The sequence below is a fragment of the Cinclus cinclus genome, chromosome 4 (genome assembly GCF_963662255.1).
Source record: "Cinclus cinclus chromosome 4, bCinCin1.1, whole genome shotgun sequence".
NCBI classification, from domain to species: Eukaryota; Metazoa; Chordata; class Aves; order Passeriformes; family Cinclidae; genus Cinclus; species Cinclus cinclus.
Window position 1 is genome coordinate 30,165,796 of NC_085049.1, and position 14,787 is coordinate 30,180,582.

At 44.4% G+C, this 14,787-nt stretch overlaps 1 protein-coding gene across 1 annotated transcript; it reads left to right on the forward strand.

Moving 5' to 3' along the window:
• The first annotated feature begins 5,816 nt into the window (after positions 1-5,816).
• On the forward strand, positions 5,817-14,039 carry USP18 (ubiquitin specific peptidase 18). Its single transcript, XM_062491011.1, has 10 exons — positions 5,817-5,985; positions 6,638-6,734; positions 8,371-8,516; positions 9,744-9,823; positions 10,623-10,769; positions 11,186-11,281; positions 11,789-11,959; positions 12,642-12,773; positions 13,206-13,255; positions 13,616-14,039. The coding sequence occupies exons 1-10, from the start codon at positions 5,817-5,819 to the stop codon at positions 13,662-13,664; spliced, it is 1,137 nt and encodes a 378-aa protein (XP_062346995.1). The 3' UTR covers positions 13,665-14,039.
• Positions 14,040-14,787: the final 748 nt, after the last annotated feature.

The following is a 14,787-nucleotide window of genomic DNA, read 5'->3' on the forward strand; positions in this document are numbered from 1 at the left end:
TGCTCTGGGAGCATCCAGGTGTTTCCCCTGCAGATGCTGTCACTGCTGTCCTGTGAGAGATCCCTGGAGATTGGTACAGAAACAGAACAGGTACAGAAACCCCCTGAAGGCAGCCCCTAGCAGGACCCACCCCTCCTCATCCTCACTGACCACACTTGGGACTGCCTTCATCCTCATCATCCTCACTGACCACACCTGGAACAGCCTTCATCCTCCTCATCCTCACTGACCACACCTGGAACTGCCTTCATCCTCATCATCCTCACTGACCACACCTGGAACAGCCTTCATCCTCCTCATCCTCACTGACCACACCTGGAACTGCCTTCATCCTCCTCATCCTCACTGACCACACCTGGGACAGCCTTCATCCTCCTCATCCTCACTGACCACACCTGGGACTGCCCTGCACATTGATTTATGTAGGAATTTCCCTAAATTCTACTCTGAGTCTCACTCAACAAGCCGAGCAAGCCTTGCTGCTTTTCACATGGCTAAGATGAAGAGAAATAGAATCAATCAGGATTGCAGCAGGCAGTGCAGTGAAGTTACTGGGGTTGGGTGTGGCGTGGCATCAGGGAAACCCAGACGGGATATTTCCAGAATACATGGGAATGGGGGAAGCTGATGGGGTTTGATCCCAGTCTTTCCTACAGAGGTGTACAGGAGAAACTATGGTCCTAAACGAAGAAACCATGTTCCTAAACCAAGAAAACCAAACTGCTCCAGCAGTGTACGCTGCTCAAATGCTGGACCATCGCTGGAACCACGCAGGTGCTGCAAGAGCCTGCACTGCTGGTGCTTGTGGCTTGAACAACCCCTGGGTGCTCATCCAGTGATGCACGGAGGGGCCTCCCAGATGCAGAAGGATGTGCACAGCTGAGGCTTCAGACTGGGCTTCCCAGATAAAGGAAGAGGCTGATATGAGGCAAATCCTGGGAGGTGGGATAAATCCCTGTCATGCCTCCCTTACTAAACTGTGAAATTTTCTCTGCGAAGTACTGAGACATTCACCTCGGCTGATGGACCATGACACCGGATGTGGGTTCCTTAACTTTCTGAATGCTTTTTAGATCTCATCCTGACCATCAACGTTATGATTTATTTTGTTTACAAGGACACTGAGTAACCAGGAGCCCTGCTCTTGAAGCAGTCAATGCATTTTTGGAGCTGTTTGGACATCAGAAGTGCCGTGGCAATTATCAGGAGCTAGCAGCTCTTGTCCAAGGGACACTACACCATGACACTCCTCAGGCAGTGTGTTTGGACACCCAGATCCTGCACATTTCACTTTGAGCCACCCCTTCATCTGAGCCCATTTTCTGGGCTGACTTCTGCCTGCTACCTGCTGTGGAAGTGATGTGGCATGTCTGAGTTCTGCAGGGAAAGCTTAAACTATTCTTAAGACGTAACACTCCTCCTGAGTGCCCAGGCTCACCAAGGAGTCATTACCAAAAGCTGTTTCAGCTGCACGCCTGCTTCACCTGGCATATCTAGTTCCTGTTTAACCTCTGGTGTCCTTTTGCACTTTGCTCAGGCGGTTTCATTCTCTCCAGGCATTTTATGGCTTAGATGTTCTTCTCTCTTTCTTCTATTGGCAGTTGTCACACAAGCCAGTAATAGGAAGGGAATGTCAGGAAAGTTAATCCACAAGCACCAGAGGTTTATGTCCAAAAACCAGACAGAGGAGTCCTTTTTGCTTTATTCGAATAAAGGGAGAGGCAATGGGGCATTCTCCAATTTTTGAAGGATGCAGACTCCTCCCTTTTTATCCTAATTTCCCGGCCGCATTTCCCTCTCTCTTTCCACGTGGGCTGAGGTACTTGAGAGGTACGGAATTCCCGGAACGCCTAATACCTAAGATTCCCCTCTAATGTATAACCCTCCCTTTTAATTTTTAATTCTTATAGAATTCATAGTTTTTCCCCATTGCTTCTTTCATCTTTCAATACCCAATTTCAGCAAAACTACAGCTTGTTTGTAAAGGCAAATATATTTTTTTTCATTCCCCAATCAGTGGAATCCATCCCATTGTTTATTTTATCTCTCAGTGCTAGTCTTATCTACCAGCAGCCCCACAGCTTATTTGTAAAGACAAATCCGTCATTCCTCTCGGGAACATTTAAACTACTTTAATTTAATTTAAATTATTTAAATTTAAACTATTGCTGAGAGCCTCTGCCACAGCCAAGACGCTGAGTCATTCGTGCCCTTTTCTAAGAAGTCCCTACAGATATGCACACCCCCACCGTGACAGTGTTCCCTGTCCCTGCTACCTCGACTGAAGACCTGGGACCGCTAAAAACTGAGGAGACGTGCTGGCTCCGACAGAGCCAGGCAGTGCGAGCAGGTTCCCCATTACCTGTCCACAGGGCTCGCAACTGGGATCTCTCCACAAGAAGAGCTGCCAGTTGCAAACTGGGATCTCTTTCAGAGGGCTTTTCTGGAGCTCTGATGGGCTCCAGACAGCCCCTCCGAAAGCCTCCCGTGTGCTGTGTCCTTCCCAGGGCTCAGCACAGCCGGGCGGGCGCTGCACAGAGGTACCTGGCACAGGGCTGGCAGCGCCTGCTGTCCTCACCTGTGCTGGCACACGAGCTGAGCGTGGTCACTTCAGCCTCATCACGCTTCCCCCAGAAGGCACACGAGAAGCGATGGGACAAAGAACCGGCAGTAAAACTCTCCCGGCTCTTTCTCCCAGTCCCCTCCCTGCCGGGATGTGGCGGCGCGAAGGCGGCTCCTGGTTTCACTTTCTGTGCCTGCTGCCCGCCGAGCGAGAAATGAAACCTGCGGGGCCGCTCCGCCCCGCTCTTCCCCGCTCCGCCCGCTGCTCTCCCGGCTCCCGCTGTTCTCCTGCTGCCCTGGATGAGCGGCTCTCGCTGCTCTCCCGGCTCCCCTGTCCTGGAGGAGCGGCTCTCCTCTCCGGGCACACACGCTGTGCCAGCCCCCGCTGCCCCTTGGCAGCGTGACATCCAGCTCCAAGCGCTGCTGGTCCTGTTGGAAATGGTAAGAAGCCGTTTTGCTGGTTTGTGAGATTATCAGATCTCTCATAGAGGGGCAGGGTGTCAGGAAGGAAGGAAATAGAGAAATAATAACGGGGAGTAGTTTGGCAGCTAAATGGGACGTGTCCTTTTAGTCGCATTCCAGAGAAATGTGGAGCTGATGCGCTCTTGGGTGCTTCCTTCCCTTGTGCTGGAGCCCTTCGTGGAGCACCTCAGGGGAACCATAAAAACATAGAATAGCCAGGGTTGGAAGGGAGCTTGAAGACCATCTAGTTCCACCCCCCGTGCTGAGGACAGGGACACCTTCCACTGGAATAGATTGCTCAGAGCCCCATCCAACCTGGCCTCCCCACCTGCAGCCCGTGACCTGCCTCAGCATCATCTGCACCCCAAGATTCCCATGAAGGAAAAGGAGCAGGAACCCTCCTTGAGCACAGGGGTACGGAGAGTGAAGGGACAATTCAGGGTTTGTCACTAGAAGTCGGTGTCTTGGGAGGGCAGGTGGAGACTGCTGCAGGCCAGGGAGAAAGGGAGGATGCTGGGCTGGCTGAGGGAGAGGAGTGTGAGGGTAGATTATTATGGGATGGAGGGTATGAGGAGGACATCACTGGTCCCTGTCCTCTGCCCAGTGCTGGTGCAGTTGCTTGGCTTGACCAAGCCACACGTGCTGAGGTACCAAGTCCTACCCCTGACCTGCAAAGAAAACCGAGAAGCAACGCTGCTCCTCCAGTGAGAGAGGAGAAATGGGGAGCAGGAGGAGAGCCTGTTGCTCATTTCTTTGACTCACTCACCGGTTGTTTTATATCCTTGTGCAGGTAAAAGGAGGTCAAGTGCAAGTCTTAGGAAGGCTGTATTTCTGATAGCCAAAATGAGGTGGTTCCAAGGGCTGGGAAGTTCTACTCGTGTCCTTGCTCCCACAACAGGGTTCCTGATAGTGGTGACTGGGAGAGAGTTCCATGGAACCAGAGACACAAATCCTCTTGTATCCCCCTGCACCTTCCTGTCCTGAGATCTTTCTACTGTTTCCTCAAGTCACCCAAAGCCATTCAGTCCTGTGCTTGCTCTTTAATCCCGCTCTTAGTCCTCTCTTTCCCAGCAAAACCTGTGTCTTGCAGGTTTGTTTTATCCCCAGTACATCTCTAACTGTTGTTAACTACCTTTGTGCTGCCTGCCCCTCTCCTTTCTGTCTCTTTCGATATCCCCACTGCCTGGGAGCATCCCTTACCTTCTGGCTGATTCTACAGCAGCTAAACCCACCAGCCTGAGACAGGCTGTCACTCCAGCTTTCAGAAACCTGAATGTGTTGTTAAATCATCTCCAGGAGAACAGGCAGTCTGTGTTCAGGCTTTATTTTGGCAAGGGAGAAATTGGATGAAATTTATCTTTTCCTGTGTAGCTGTTCTAAACACTAGGTTTGTGTATAAAAAGTAATGTTCTTGCATCTGTCTTTCAGAGTTTTCTTTTTCCACCCCAAAAAACTTCTCAACAAATTTGACAATATTTGGTGAATCTTAGTGTGTGACACTTAGAGATCAAAAGTAATCTTCAAAAGTAAACAATCAAAAGTACAGTTGAAAATAAGGATACTTAAGCTTAAAGGTAATAATCAGGAAAAAAATCCATTTAATTTCTAGCTTCTCTGCCTGAATCTTCAGTAACTGTGATATTTGACACTATTAGGCATAGTTAACCCAAACCCACACTTTTAAAGCAAAGATTTTTATTTTTTTTAATGAAAAGCAGAACCAGGATTTTGCTTATTACCCTTTCTTAGTAGCTTTTCTTAATTCTTTAAGTGCTCGGCCTTAGGTAAATTTTACACGCTGTTTAATATTTGTAGATTAATAATTTCTGAGCTTTTTGGGAGGTCTCCACACCCCCTTTGCTGTGACTATCTGCTTTTTTTCTAATTCTATCTCCATGTTGGCAGTGGGCATTTAGAAAGTTTCCTTTTAGCTAGTTGCATTTGAACTTTTATCAGATTGTTTTGTTTGTGTACTTTTATTTTGTTTTAGTAGCTGAGTCACAGAAGACTGCCAGGGTAATGGTCTGTTGAATACTCCCTTAAAAATCTCAGCATTATAATGGTTCTCTTGCATGAACAGTTACTTTGCTTGTGATCACTTGAAGGAACAGAAAAATAAACTGTTGGTGCTTTAGTGTCTTTCATAATGAGAGTCCAAAGTATCACAGAAGTGCTGTGACTCAAGTGCTTAAAACCAGTGCAGGGAGTCCAGTACTGAAACCAACTGTGCTTATCTGGTCAGAAGAGAAGGTGAAACTTGACCTTTTCAATTCCTGGGCTTTTTTTTAATAAAAGATTGCTTTTTCTAAACAGTGGAGTTTTGCAACACCTGCTTTTGTGCAATTTTAATCATCTTATTTACCATATCTTTCCATACAGGGTTTTGTGGAGTTCCTTGGCTAGATGGAGCTATTTCTGTGGAACTGAAGGGTCATTTTTTTATTTGTTTAGCCACAAGAGGAAGACAGGATGAGAACTGTCATCAGACACCATTTCTGTTCCCTCAGCAGCAGCCTGCACACCTCAACACTCACGTTAATTCAAATATCCCACATGCTGTTGCAGTAATCTTACTGATTTTATTGATATTCCAGGCTGGACTTGATGGGGCCCTGAGAAACCTGACCTAGTGGGTTCCTAGACATCCCTGCCTGTGGCAGCGGTTTGAACCTAGATGATCTTTAAGGTTCCTTTCCAACCCAAATCATTCAATATATATATTTTTTTTTAATTTCACCTTTTTCATAATGAAAACGTCTCTGCAGTCCTTCTGTCCTTGAACAATATTCTTGATGGGACAAAGAAGTGGACGTCAAGAAGGAAGCAAGGAACCAGAGGTGGCACTAAGCGAGACCATGGAGGCAGAAATGGAAGTACAAAATAATGAAGAGGAAATTGAAGAGGTGAAGGCCAAAAACCAGAAGTTGACATCAGTCTTTGGTGTGGCAGACTTAAAAAATGGTAATAGCATTTTGCCTATTCTTCACTATCATATTTTCTGTTTCTCATGCCCGCTGTTCCGTTCTCTGTCCATAGGCTTAATTTTCTCCTATTCCTTACCTCTTCACTGAGGAATATACAGATTATTCTCATTTTTCCTTGCTAAATAACCATTTTGTGGGTTTTTTTAGAATGGAATTCATTAAGATCTCAGAGCTTTTTCCCTATTTGTGTCCTCAAATTGGCCACTGCAGCCAAAAAGGCCTAGTTGGTGGCTCTGTCTCTTTCCAAACACAGACAGCATTGCTGGATTTGCTAAACCATGGACTAGACCCTGGTTATTCCTCTCATACTGGTAGTCTTTTCCTCCTCTTGTTCTATTTTATGTTCAGGTGTGTTATGAGAGGACTGAAAACAGAGCAACCGGGAGAAATCTGAGCATCATTACCCAGGTCTACTTGGAGTTTTTCAGTCAGTTTCCAAACAAAACCAAATGTTATCTGCTTGAGCAACAGAAGAATAGACTGAACACTTTTTCAGGTCTGACCAAGATGCTGGGCTAATCAGTGAATGACTGAATACGTGCGAGAAGAGTTTGCCACTTTCAGATAATTTTTACTTTCTTTTCCTGTACCTATCCCCAGCCCTCACTTCCTCTTTTTCTCCCCTACAGAAGCTGTTGGACTGTACAACCTTGGACAGACCTGCTGTCTGAACTCTCTGCTCCAAGTGTTCCTCATGAATATACGTTTCACAAGGATACTCCGAAGGTACCTGCTTGAACTACCTGAGATATTTCCAGTGTTGCCCTGTTGTCTCCACTCCTTTTTTTGATATGGGATATGTATTTGAAGGCTTGGATCACCGAGGTGCTATTGGGATGCTTTTTTGGTCCCTCAGCAAGGTCTCTGCCTTGTCATGTCTGTTATACACTGGCAGGCCCTGCAAAGACAGAAGTTGCAGTGTTCAGACTTGTTAATCATCTCAGATTCATTTCCTGAACTGAGTTTTGCATCTCTCTTTTCCCTAACAGGATATAATTTTATTCCAGGTTTACTCACAGGCTGTTATAATAAAGGATGTGTCACGTGTAGGCATACCAACTATTAGTTTTGTCACTTGAAGCATGTAAATAGAAATATACCCTAATCTCTGACTGCCCTGGCTAGCCCCTGATAGAGAAGAGTGTGGTTGCAGATCATAAATACTTAGCATTATTTTGTTTGGCTTGACTGTTATCCCTGTGTGCTTTGAGGAGGATTTGGGCTTCTGTCTCCCTACCGACCACACTGATAACTGGCTTGATTTATTTATTTATTTTTAGTTTATTCACTTCACTGCAGATTTAATCATGTGGATTGTTGCACTCAGGTAGATAAATTATAAAAGAAAGGCCTCATAAAATCAGGCTTTGCTCTCTGCTAAATTAATAGCTAGCTTGTCACTTCTTCTGTGTGCAGCTAAATAACTTGCAAGTTCCCATGTGGAAACAATCTTAAGCATGAAAACACTAGACACAACAAGCTATTCCGGTGAGAGAACCATTTGCACCTGCAATGAACAAGAAATCTGTCTCATGAGAATCAGTGAACAAAATATGTAAACTAACCAAGAATAGAGAAATTTGATAGACAAGTAAAATACTTTTTACTAACCAATGGAGTAATTGGCAAGAAAACTACTAACCAATTAGAGTTGCACATGAGGTCTGTAAAAACTATATAAAATAAGTTGTGTGAATAAAGAATTGGCTTTTCCCACATGAAGAAAATGGAGTCTCAGCTAATTTATTACAAGAGTGGATCATTCCTATTCAGTCCTTTCTTACATGCTCACTATTGAGCAGAGGAAAAGACATATTACAGACATGCCGAAATTATAAGTGTCATAAATGGGAAAAGCTAAATAATGTAGCCTGCATGTTATCATGCTTATTTGAAGAAAGAAAAACCTGTGGGCTGCAGTAAATTTAGGGAGAATTAAGAGTTTTTGTTGGCATACAGTTGAAATACAAGTGTTATGATTCATGTACCCATGAAATTTTGAGGGCATGTTGAGAATGGGGAGGCAAAGTGTGGGAGACAATAAAGGTCTGAAATTGTCTGTAACTAAAGGTTTTTCTAGAGGCCAGAAAGCACTTAAGGTCCTTCTTGGCTTGTCTCTTATTCAGGGACAAGCCAGCTTAAAATTTTGGCCTTTTACTTGAGAACTGTCAGGCTGCATTGTGGGATGAGCTAGTGCAAGTGACTGCTTTCCCTTATTCCTTCTTTTGCTGAAAATGTAACTATTCTGGTTCCTCTTGAGCTGCTGTCTCTGCTACTGACCTGTTCTCCTTCAGGTGTGATGTCTGCATATTTCTCCATTGTGCCTCTTAATTACCATTGGTATTGCTTCTTGCCCTTTAAGGATCACAGTGCCATCATCTCCTACACAGAGGAGGAATAATGTCCCATACCAAATGCTCCTGCTGTTGGAGAAGATGCAGTGTGACAAGCGCAAAGCTGTTCATCCCACAGACCTGGCTTACTGTCTTTCAGAGCACAGAATGAAATGTAAGCAGCTCAGCCTCGTGCCCACCTCTGTCTGCATTTAACCCAGCACTTTCAAGCAGCACAGGCTCCAACATCTCCTTCAGGAATTCAGGAATGCCAGGAGTTAGGTGCAGAATGACACAGTGCTCTTTGTAGCTGAGTGCAATGCTGTGTCTGACTTGTGAAGAGAGGAGAAAAATACACTGGTGGATATATTTGCTGATATCCAAAGGGAGGGAAGAGAAACTATCAGACTGCTAGAAGATTCAGCTATGGATACTGGCAGGGCAGAGAGGACAGTTCATTGTTTGATTTGTCTTGCTGTACTGGCATCATGACAGTGAAATAGCTGCTGTTACTTATTAGAAGAAAGGGATAGCGTGGAAAGGAGAATGAGTTCACACAGATCCCCCTCCTGCCTCATCTTACAAGGGCACAGAGAATAATTTGCAGGCTGAATCTTCCAATTGGTAAAAGTTCTAAAAGAGAGGTTTTTAATGCATGACTGACCAGTGACAATGGGATGCTGAGAGTCTATCTATATGTACAAATACACAGGGTATAACCAAATGCCCTTATCTTTGTCATATGAAAGCCCAAACAGGAGATCACTGAAAGGGGAGGTGCCCTGACCTTTGTGAAAGAGGAACACAAGATAAACTCGGTATCCGTGTTTGCATAATTTTTCTCCTGACTCTGAGTGGCTTTGCAGTCAACCATCTCTCTTGCAGTTGAAGAGAGATAGGGATCAAGGGGTTTATACTGTCTGTTGTGTGAGACATATGGATGGGCCTTCCTGTCATTTTAATCTCAGCTCTCAGGAGTAGTTTCACCTTCATGGGGCATGAGGGGATGGGGGAAACAGGTTTGTGGAGTAATAAAGGTGAAAAAGAGAATAGAATCTTCCCTGCATTGTCTTTAAGGAGGAATCAAAGGGGACTGCTTACAAGGGAATGGTAGGACATGTGACATAGAAGTGATAGGAGAAGGGGTTAAGGCTTGAAACAGAGAGTTGGTTTAGATTAAACATTGGGAAGAAATTTTTTACTGTGGGAGTGGGGAGACACTGATGCCCAGAGAAGTTGTGGATGCTGCATCCCTGCAAGTGTTCAAGGCCAGATTGGAAGGTGTTGGAAGGTGGAGACTGGTTCTGAGGAGGGACAATAAATCTCCCTTTGCCATTTGTGGGAAATCTGTGCTCCATGCTGTTCATGATACTGATTGAGGTTGTGTTTTCTGTTTGTGTAGTGTTTGTGCAGTATGATGCTGCTCAGCTCTTTCTGACTCTCTGGAATTTGTTAAAGAAGCAGATGAAAAAGCCAGAGCTGGTAAGGATGGTGACTGAAATGAACCTTTGCCCCTTATGATATGCAGCTTCCTCTGCTCCTTGAATGACCCCATTCACTGGCAATTGTTCTAAGATAAATTTTAAAAATTATCTCCTCTTTCATTGCATCCTTCAAATGAGACAGAGAATCTTTGTTTCATAAGCTTTGACACTTTGAATCACAGTTAAGTTTTGCTCACCCTGCTTTCAGGGTATGCCAGTCGCCATTCTAATGGGAGAGCTGATTAATAACTAAACGATTGATCTTTTTTGCAGCATTGTATTTAGTTATATTTAATTTATATTTTCCCCCAAATTTCTGCAGGCATTTATTGGTGTATCTTGACACAGCTTTTCCAATCATAGAAGTCATCCACGTGCATTTCATTATAATCAGCCACTGCTAGTACATGACATATGTAACAGCTCCTCCCATGGGACTGGGAAGAGAAAAGTGACTCTTCCTTGACTGACTGTCACAGTTTTATTAATACAGAAGACAGGTTCCTGTTGTAGTTTCAAGCAAAACAGAAGAATTCTGTGTCAAAGCAGATATTTAACTCTGTGATCTTATAGGCTGTGTTTTTCCCCTCTGTCAGGGAATGAGGGGAAGGAGTTGTTCTCCTTTAAATTGTGAGAAGTACCCTGTCCACATAAGTTATTGTCACATCTTGGTTCCAATCTTAAAGCAATAACCTTGCTTGAAATGTGTGGCCACACAGGCTTTTCCACCCACAGAGAAACAGCTCAGCTGCCTTCTTCATAAACCTTGTTTTGGCCTCTTTTTTTCACCCCTCCAGGTTGAAGAACTGAGTGATTTGTACATGATTTGCATACAGGAGCATCTGGCCTGTCAGAAATGCTCTTTTCAAAAAAAGATCAACAGCACCATGTTAACCCTTCCACTCCCAGTGTTGGATGCCAATTCTCACAGGCTGAAGACTCTGGTAAGTGTAGCAGCAGCACTATTTCCTCAGGAGATGATTCCCCTCTGTTCATAGTGGATTTTTCAAATGCCAGTGGACCACTGAACCTTGTTGAATCTCTGACCACTTTATACTGTTTCAGCATAAAGGAACTGCTTTGAAAACCTCTGTGGCTTTGAAGTAGGTATAAAGGACATTTCTACATCAATACCTCCTCTGTGGAATATGTGTGCTCTTTTTTTCCCCCAACTATTGCAATCACAGCAGCAGCTAGGAGAAATAAGGTACCTTTTGTTTCAGGCTGCTAGGCAGTCTTTTGTCTCTTGAATAAAACATGCCTTCTGTAACTTTGCTGTTTGCTTGGACCCTCTGAAATAATGTAGAAATAAAAATGCGGCCTGAAAAAATTTAGTTGAAAGAAGTCTCTGTTTTCTTAGGAGGAGTGTCTGCAATACTTCTTCCTTCCAGAGGAGCTGACTGGCCAAAACATGTGTTTCTGTCAGCAGTGTGGAAGGAAAACACCTTTTCTGCAGGTAATTGGAGAATTCTTTTCCCATGTCTCATACCCAGAACTCCCTTGAGGACTGGAGAGGGTGGGGAAAGGACTCAACCATATCAGTTTAAAAGAGCAACAACTCAGATTTGTCAGCACAGCACCATCAGTGAGATACAAACCACAGGCATCTTTCCTTCTGTTGGGAAGGAGGTCCCTTGTCACAAGGAAGTTGATTTGCCTCTCCTCACCTTCCTAGTGCAACCAGCCTAGGGCTGGGAAAGCTCATGAGGAGTGAAGCAGCTCTTGAGACACCCAAAGCTGGGTGCTGATGACACTGAAGCTGAGAAACTTGGCTATCACAGCTCAGTTATGTGGATGTGCCTTGTGTGCAGATGGGGTACAAAGGTTTGGCATTTGCTGTCCTGTGGAACTGGCAAATATTCACTGGAGCACTGGCTGTTCACTGGGTGGCAGTGGTTGTTTCCACCCCACCTCCCCAGGGTTTGTTCCCCAGTTTTTAATTGCATTATTTATTGCTTTACAGAGCATGAAGCTTGTGCATCTGCCACAGACTCTGACCTTGCACCTAAAGCGCTTCTGCTTTGAAAGATCCTCTCACATGCACAAGCTGAGTCACTCCCTGCCATTCCCACAAGAACTTGATTTCAGGGAAGTCTTGACAGAAAATCAGTGGCAAGCAGATGACAGTGAAAAGGTGAGATACAGCTGTTCAAAAAGGGCAGGTTTTCTTCTCCTCTCTGCTCCATTCTCATGAAAATTTAAGAGATCACACCAATACTTGTCTCAGTGCTTGTCTTAAAAATTTTTGTCTGAAACTTTACCTGTGCCCAGTGCTGTCTCACATCCCATAGATTAACTGATTCAGTCATTATTCAACATTCTGTGCTCAGATTAAATCACCAAAGGCACCATAACTGGAGCTTCCTGCCTTAAGGACAAAAGCCAGGCTTTGCAGATCTCACCTGTCCAAGATAGGGGAACTCTATTCCTGGTATTTCCCATGCAGCACTGTTGGTATTGTTGGCTACAGAGTTTAGTACTGTTGGCCACAACAGCTTTGCCAGGTAGCTGAAATGGATCTGTCCCACTGTGGATCTGTTACTCTTTCTGGGAAATAACAAGGGGAAGTGTGGCAACAGCATAAGTCACCACTGCAGTGTTGGCTGTGGTGAACCTCTTTGGTGCTTCTTTGCTGTCCTGCTGCCTTTTTCACAATCCTCTGGTCTCAGGAAGGCTGCCAGTAGGATACTCAAAGCCAACCTGATCTTTTTTTCCTTACAAAATACACATCTTTGCTGCCCTGGCTGCTGCTTCTCTACAGTCTGTGGGAGATGAGAATTGCTGCACTGGAAGTTGCTCTTTGTGTCTCTTTGCAGGCTACGTGGCAGTATGAGCTTTTTGCTGTGGTTGCTCATTCAGGATCAACTAGTTGTGGCCATTACTGTGCCTACATTCGGAGCCTCACAGAGTGTAAATGGTATTGCTTCAATGATTCTGAGGTTTGCCAGGTGAGCAGATTGAGCCACGTTTCTTTTGTGCTTTCTTGGACACTCCTCCAGGTCTCATCCAGTCTGACTGGCTGCTGACTAAAGAGAACCAGGAAAGGAAACTGAGGCTGCAGAGCTTTGTCCCCCTCTGCTACAGGATGCTCTGGGCTGAAGGCAGAGTGACTCTCACTTCTGTACCAAAAAAGGCCTCAGGTTCTGTTTTTTGATTTGCAGAAGCAGAAATTTGCTGAATATCCTACTCAATGTAGGATGATCCTACATTCAGAACTGTTTTTCCTCAAAGAGTAAAATAAATAAACCAATTCATTGAAAGGTGTTTAGCTCCTTTTAAGTGCCACTTATACTACTCTTATGAGAACTCCTGGGATGGTATCAGAATGTCTCTGTGTCTTAAGAGTTTTTTACCAGTCTCCTCTTGTTTTTCTTCTCTAGGTGTCATGGGATGATGTTAAATGCACCTATGGACGTTCCAACCTCAACTGGTATGCAAATATGCCCCTGATTTCTCCTAATGCTGCTCTGGACTTTGGAATGAGGGTAGCAAAGAGAGGGAAGATGAATGGTTTGGACTGTATATTGCCTGGGGTGTAGTGGAGATGCAGGAGATGTGTCACTCAGCATTTCTCCAGGCGTTTTGTTTTGATGCATCATGAGAAAATGAGGTCGCAGGAGGGAGATAATATATAGCACTATAGCACTGCCAGGGAATCTTGGGAGCAGTGGAGAGGACCAGCTTAGTTGACCTAAATCTCAGAAAGCTGAGCAGGAGCAATTCTGGGATGTTACCTTCATCCTAGATCTTCAGACATACCTTGTGATTTGCTTTCTGTTTGCCTCCACAGGAGAGAAACAGCCTATCTCCTGTTTTACATGAAAAAGCACCCTCAGTAGCCCTGTCCAGGAGTATCAGAATGTCTCTGAAAGCTGTCCATTGTCCATGGAGCTCAGCACCTCTGTGCCAGTGTGGACATGTACAAATGTTTCACAAGAAAACATTCTGCACTCAGCAACTTCGGTCTTCACATTTATTTATGAAAAAAGTGCAGCAGACACAGCTAGAGAAAGGATCTAGAAACTGTTGTAACTAGAGAGCATTTATTTAATGTATTTTTTTATTTTTATGTGACTTCATATGTTCATTTCCTCTTTAAAAGATGGTGAAGTTAGTCCTTGTCTCTGCTGCTTTACCATTTTCCTTAATGCTGATGCCTGGATTCCAGTCCAGGGGAAGTGTTTGGCCTGAAAGCCTGTGTGATGTTCCAAGGAGGTGTGGTATGACTGGAGAGCTCTGGGAGCTGTACAGAGCCAGTAAGGTCTTGAGATTTACTCTGACCTTTTAGCACTGTGTTAGATGCTGGCAAGCTGGGCAGGAGACCTCAAAAATCACCTCAGAAACAGCTGGAGGAAAGATCAGAACCCTTATGACACTCCTTAAAACCTCCCTGCAAACGAATCTGCTGGGGGCTGAGATGTGTCAAGAGGTGTTTTTAATCAGGAGCCATTGGAGCAGTTCTGATTTACAAGTTGAGTTTGTATAAATTTGTGCAGGTGATTATTATTTCAGCAGGGCTATCAGGCTTTTAGATGCATTTTCTTTCCTGTAGAGGAAAATATTCAGAGCAGCAGAGATTCTAAAGCTGGTTAGTGATTTTGCACAATCCAGGCCATACATGCTGGTTAGGGAAGTGAGATGCCTTGATGTGCTTGAACTTCTCAGATCTTTGGTTGTGGGGCTTTTAAAGCACTCGTGGTGTTGACTCTTGCTGATCTTCTTGGATTGAGCATGCCAGCAGTTTGAGATCTGGAAGTAACTTCAACCTAATACACTCTATATCTTTACAAAGGTGCTGTTTTCATGGACTGAGCAATTATTAAATTATATTAAAATTATATAAATTATATAAAACTATAAAACTAACGTAGATTTACTGCCATCTATGTATAACCTAATTTTGTTGTGGTAATGATGGTGAAGTTCACAAATCATATTCATTTTCTGAAGGTAAACTGAGAA

What these genes read in the sequence shown, in the direction of transcription:
- USP18 (XM_062491011.1), top strand. Translation starts at nt 5,817, where the DNA reads ATGGGACAAAGAAGTGGACGTCAAGAAGGAAGCAAGGAACCAGAGGTG. An exon ending in TGTGGCAGACTTAAAAAATG is followed by an intron (nt 5,986 to 6,637) that starts GTAATAGCATTT and finishes TCTCCCCTACAG; the next exon opens with AAGCTGTTGGACTGTACAAC. An exon ending in CTCACAGGCTGAAGACTCTG is followed by an intron (nt 10,770 to 11,185) that starts GTAAGTGTAGCA and finishes CTGTTTTCTTAG; the next exon opens with GAGGAGTGTCTGCAATACTT.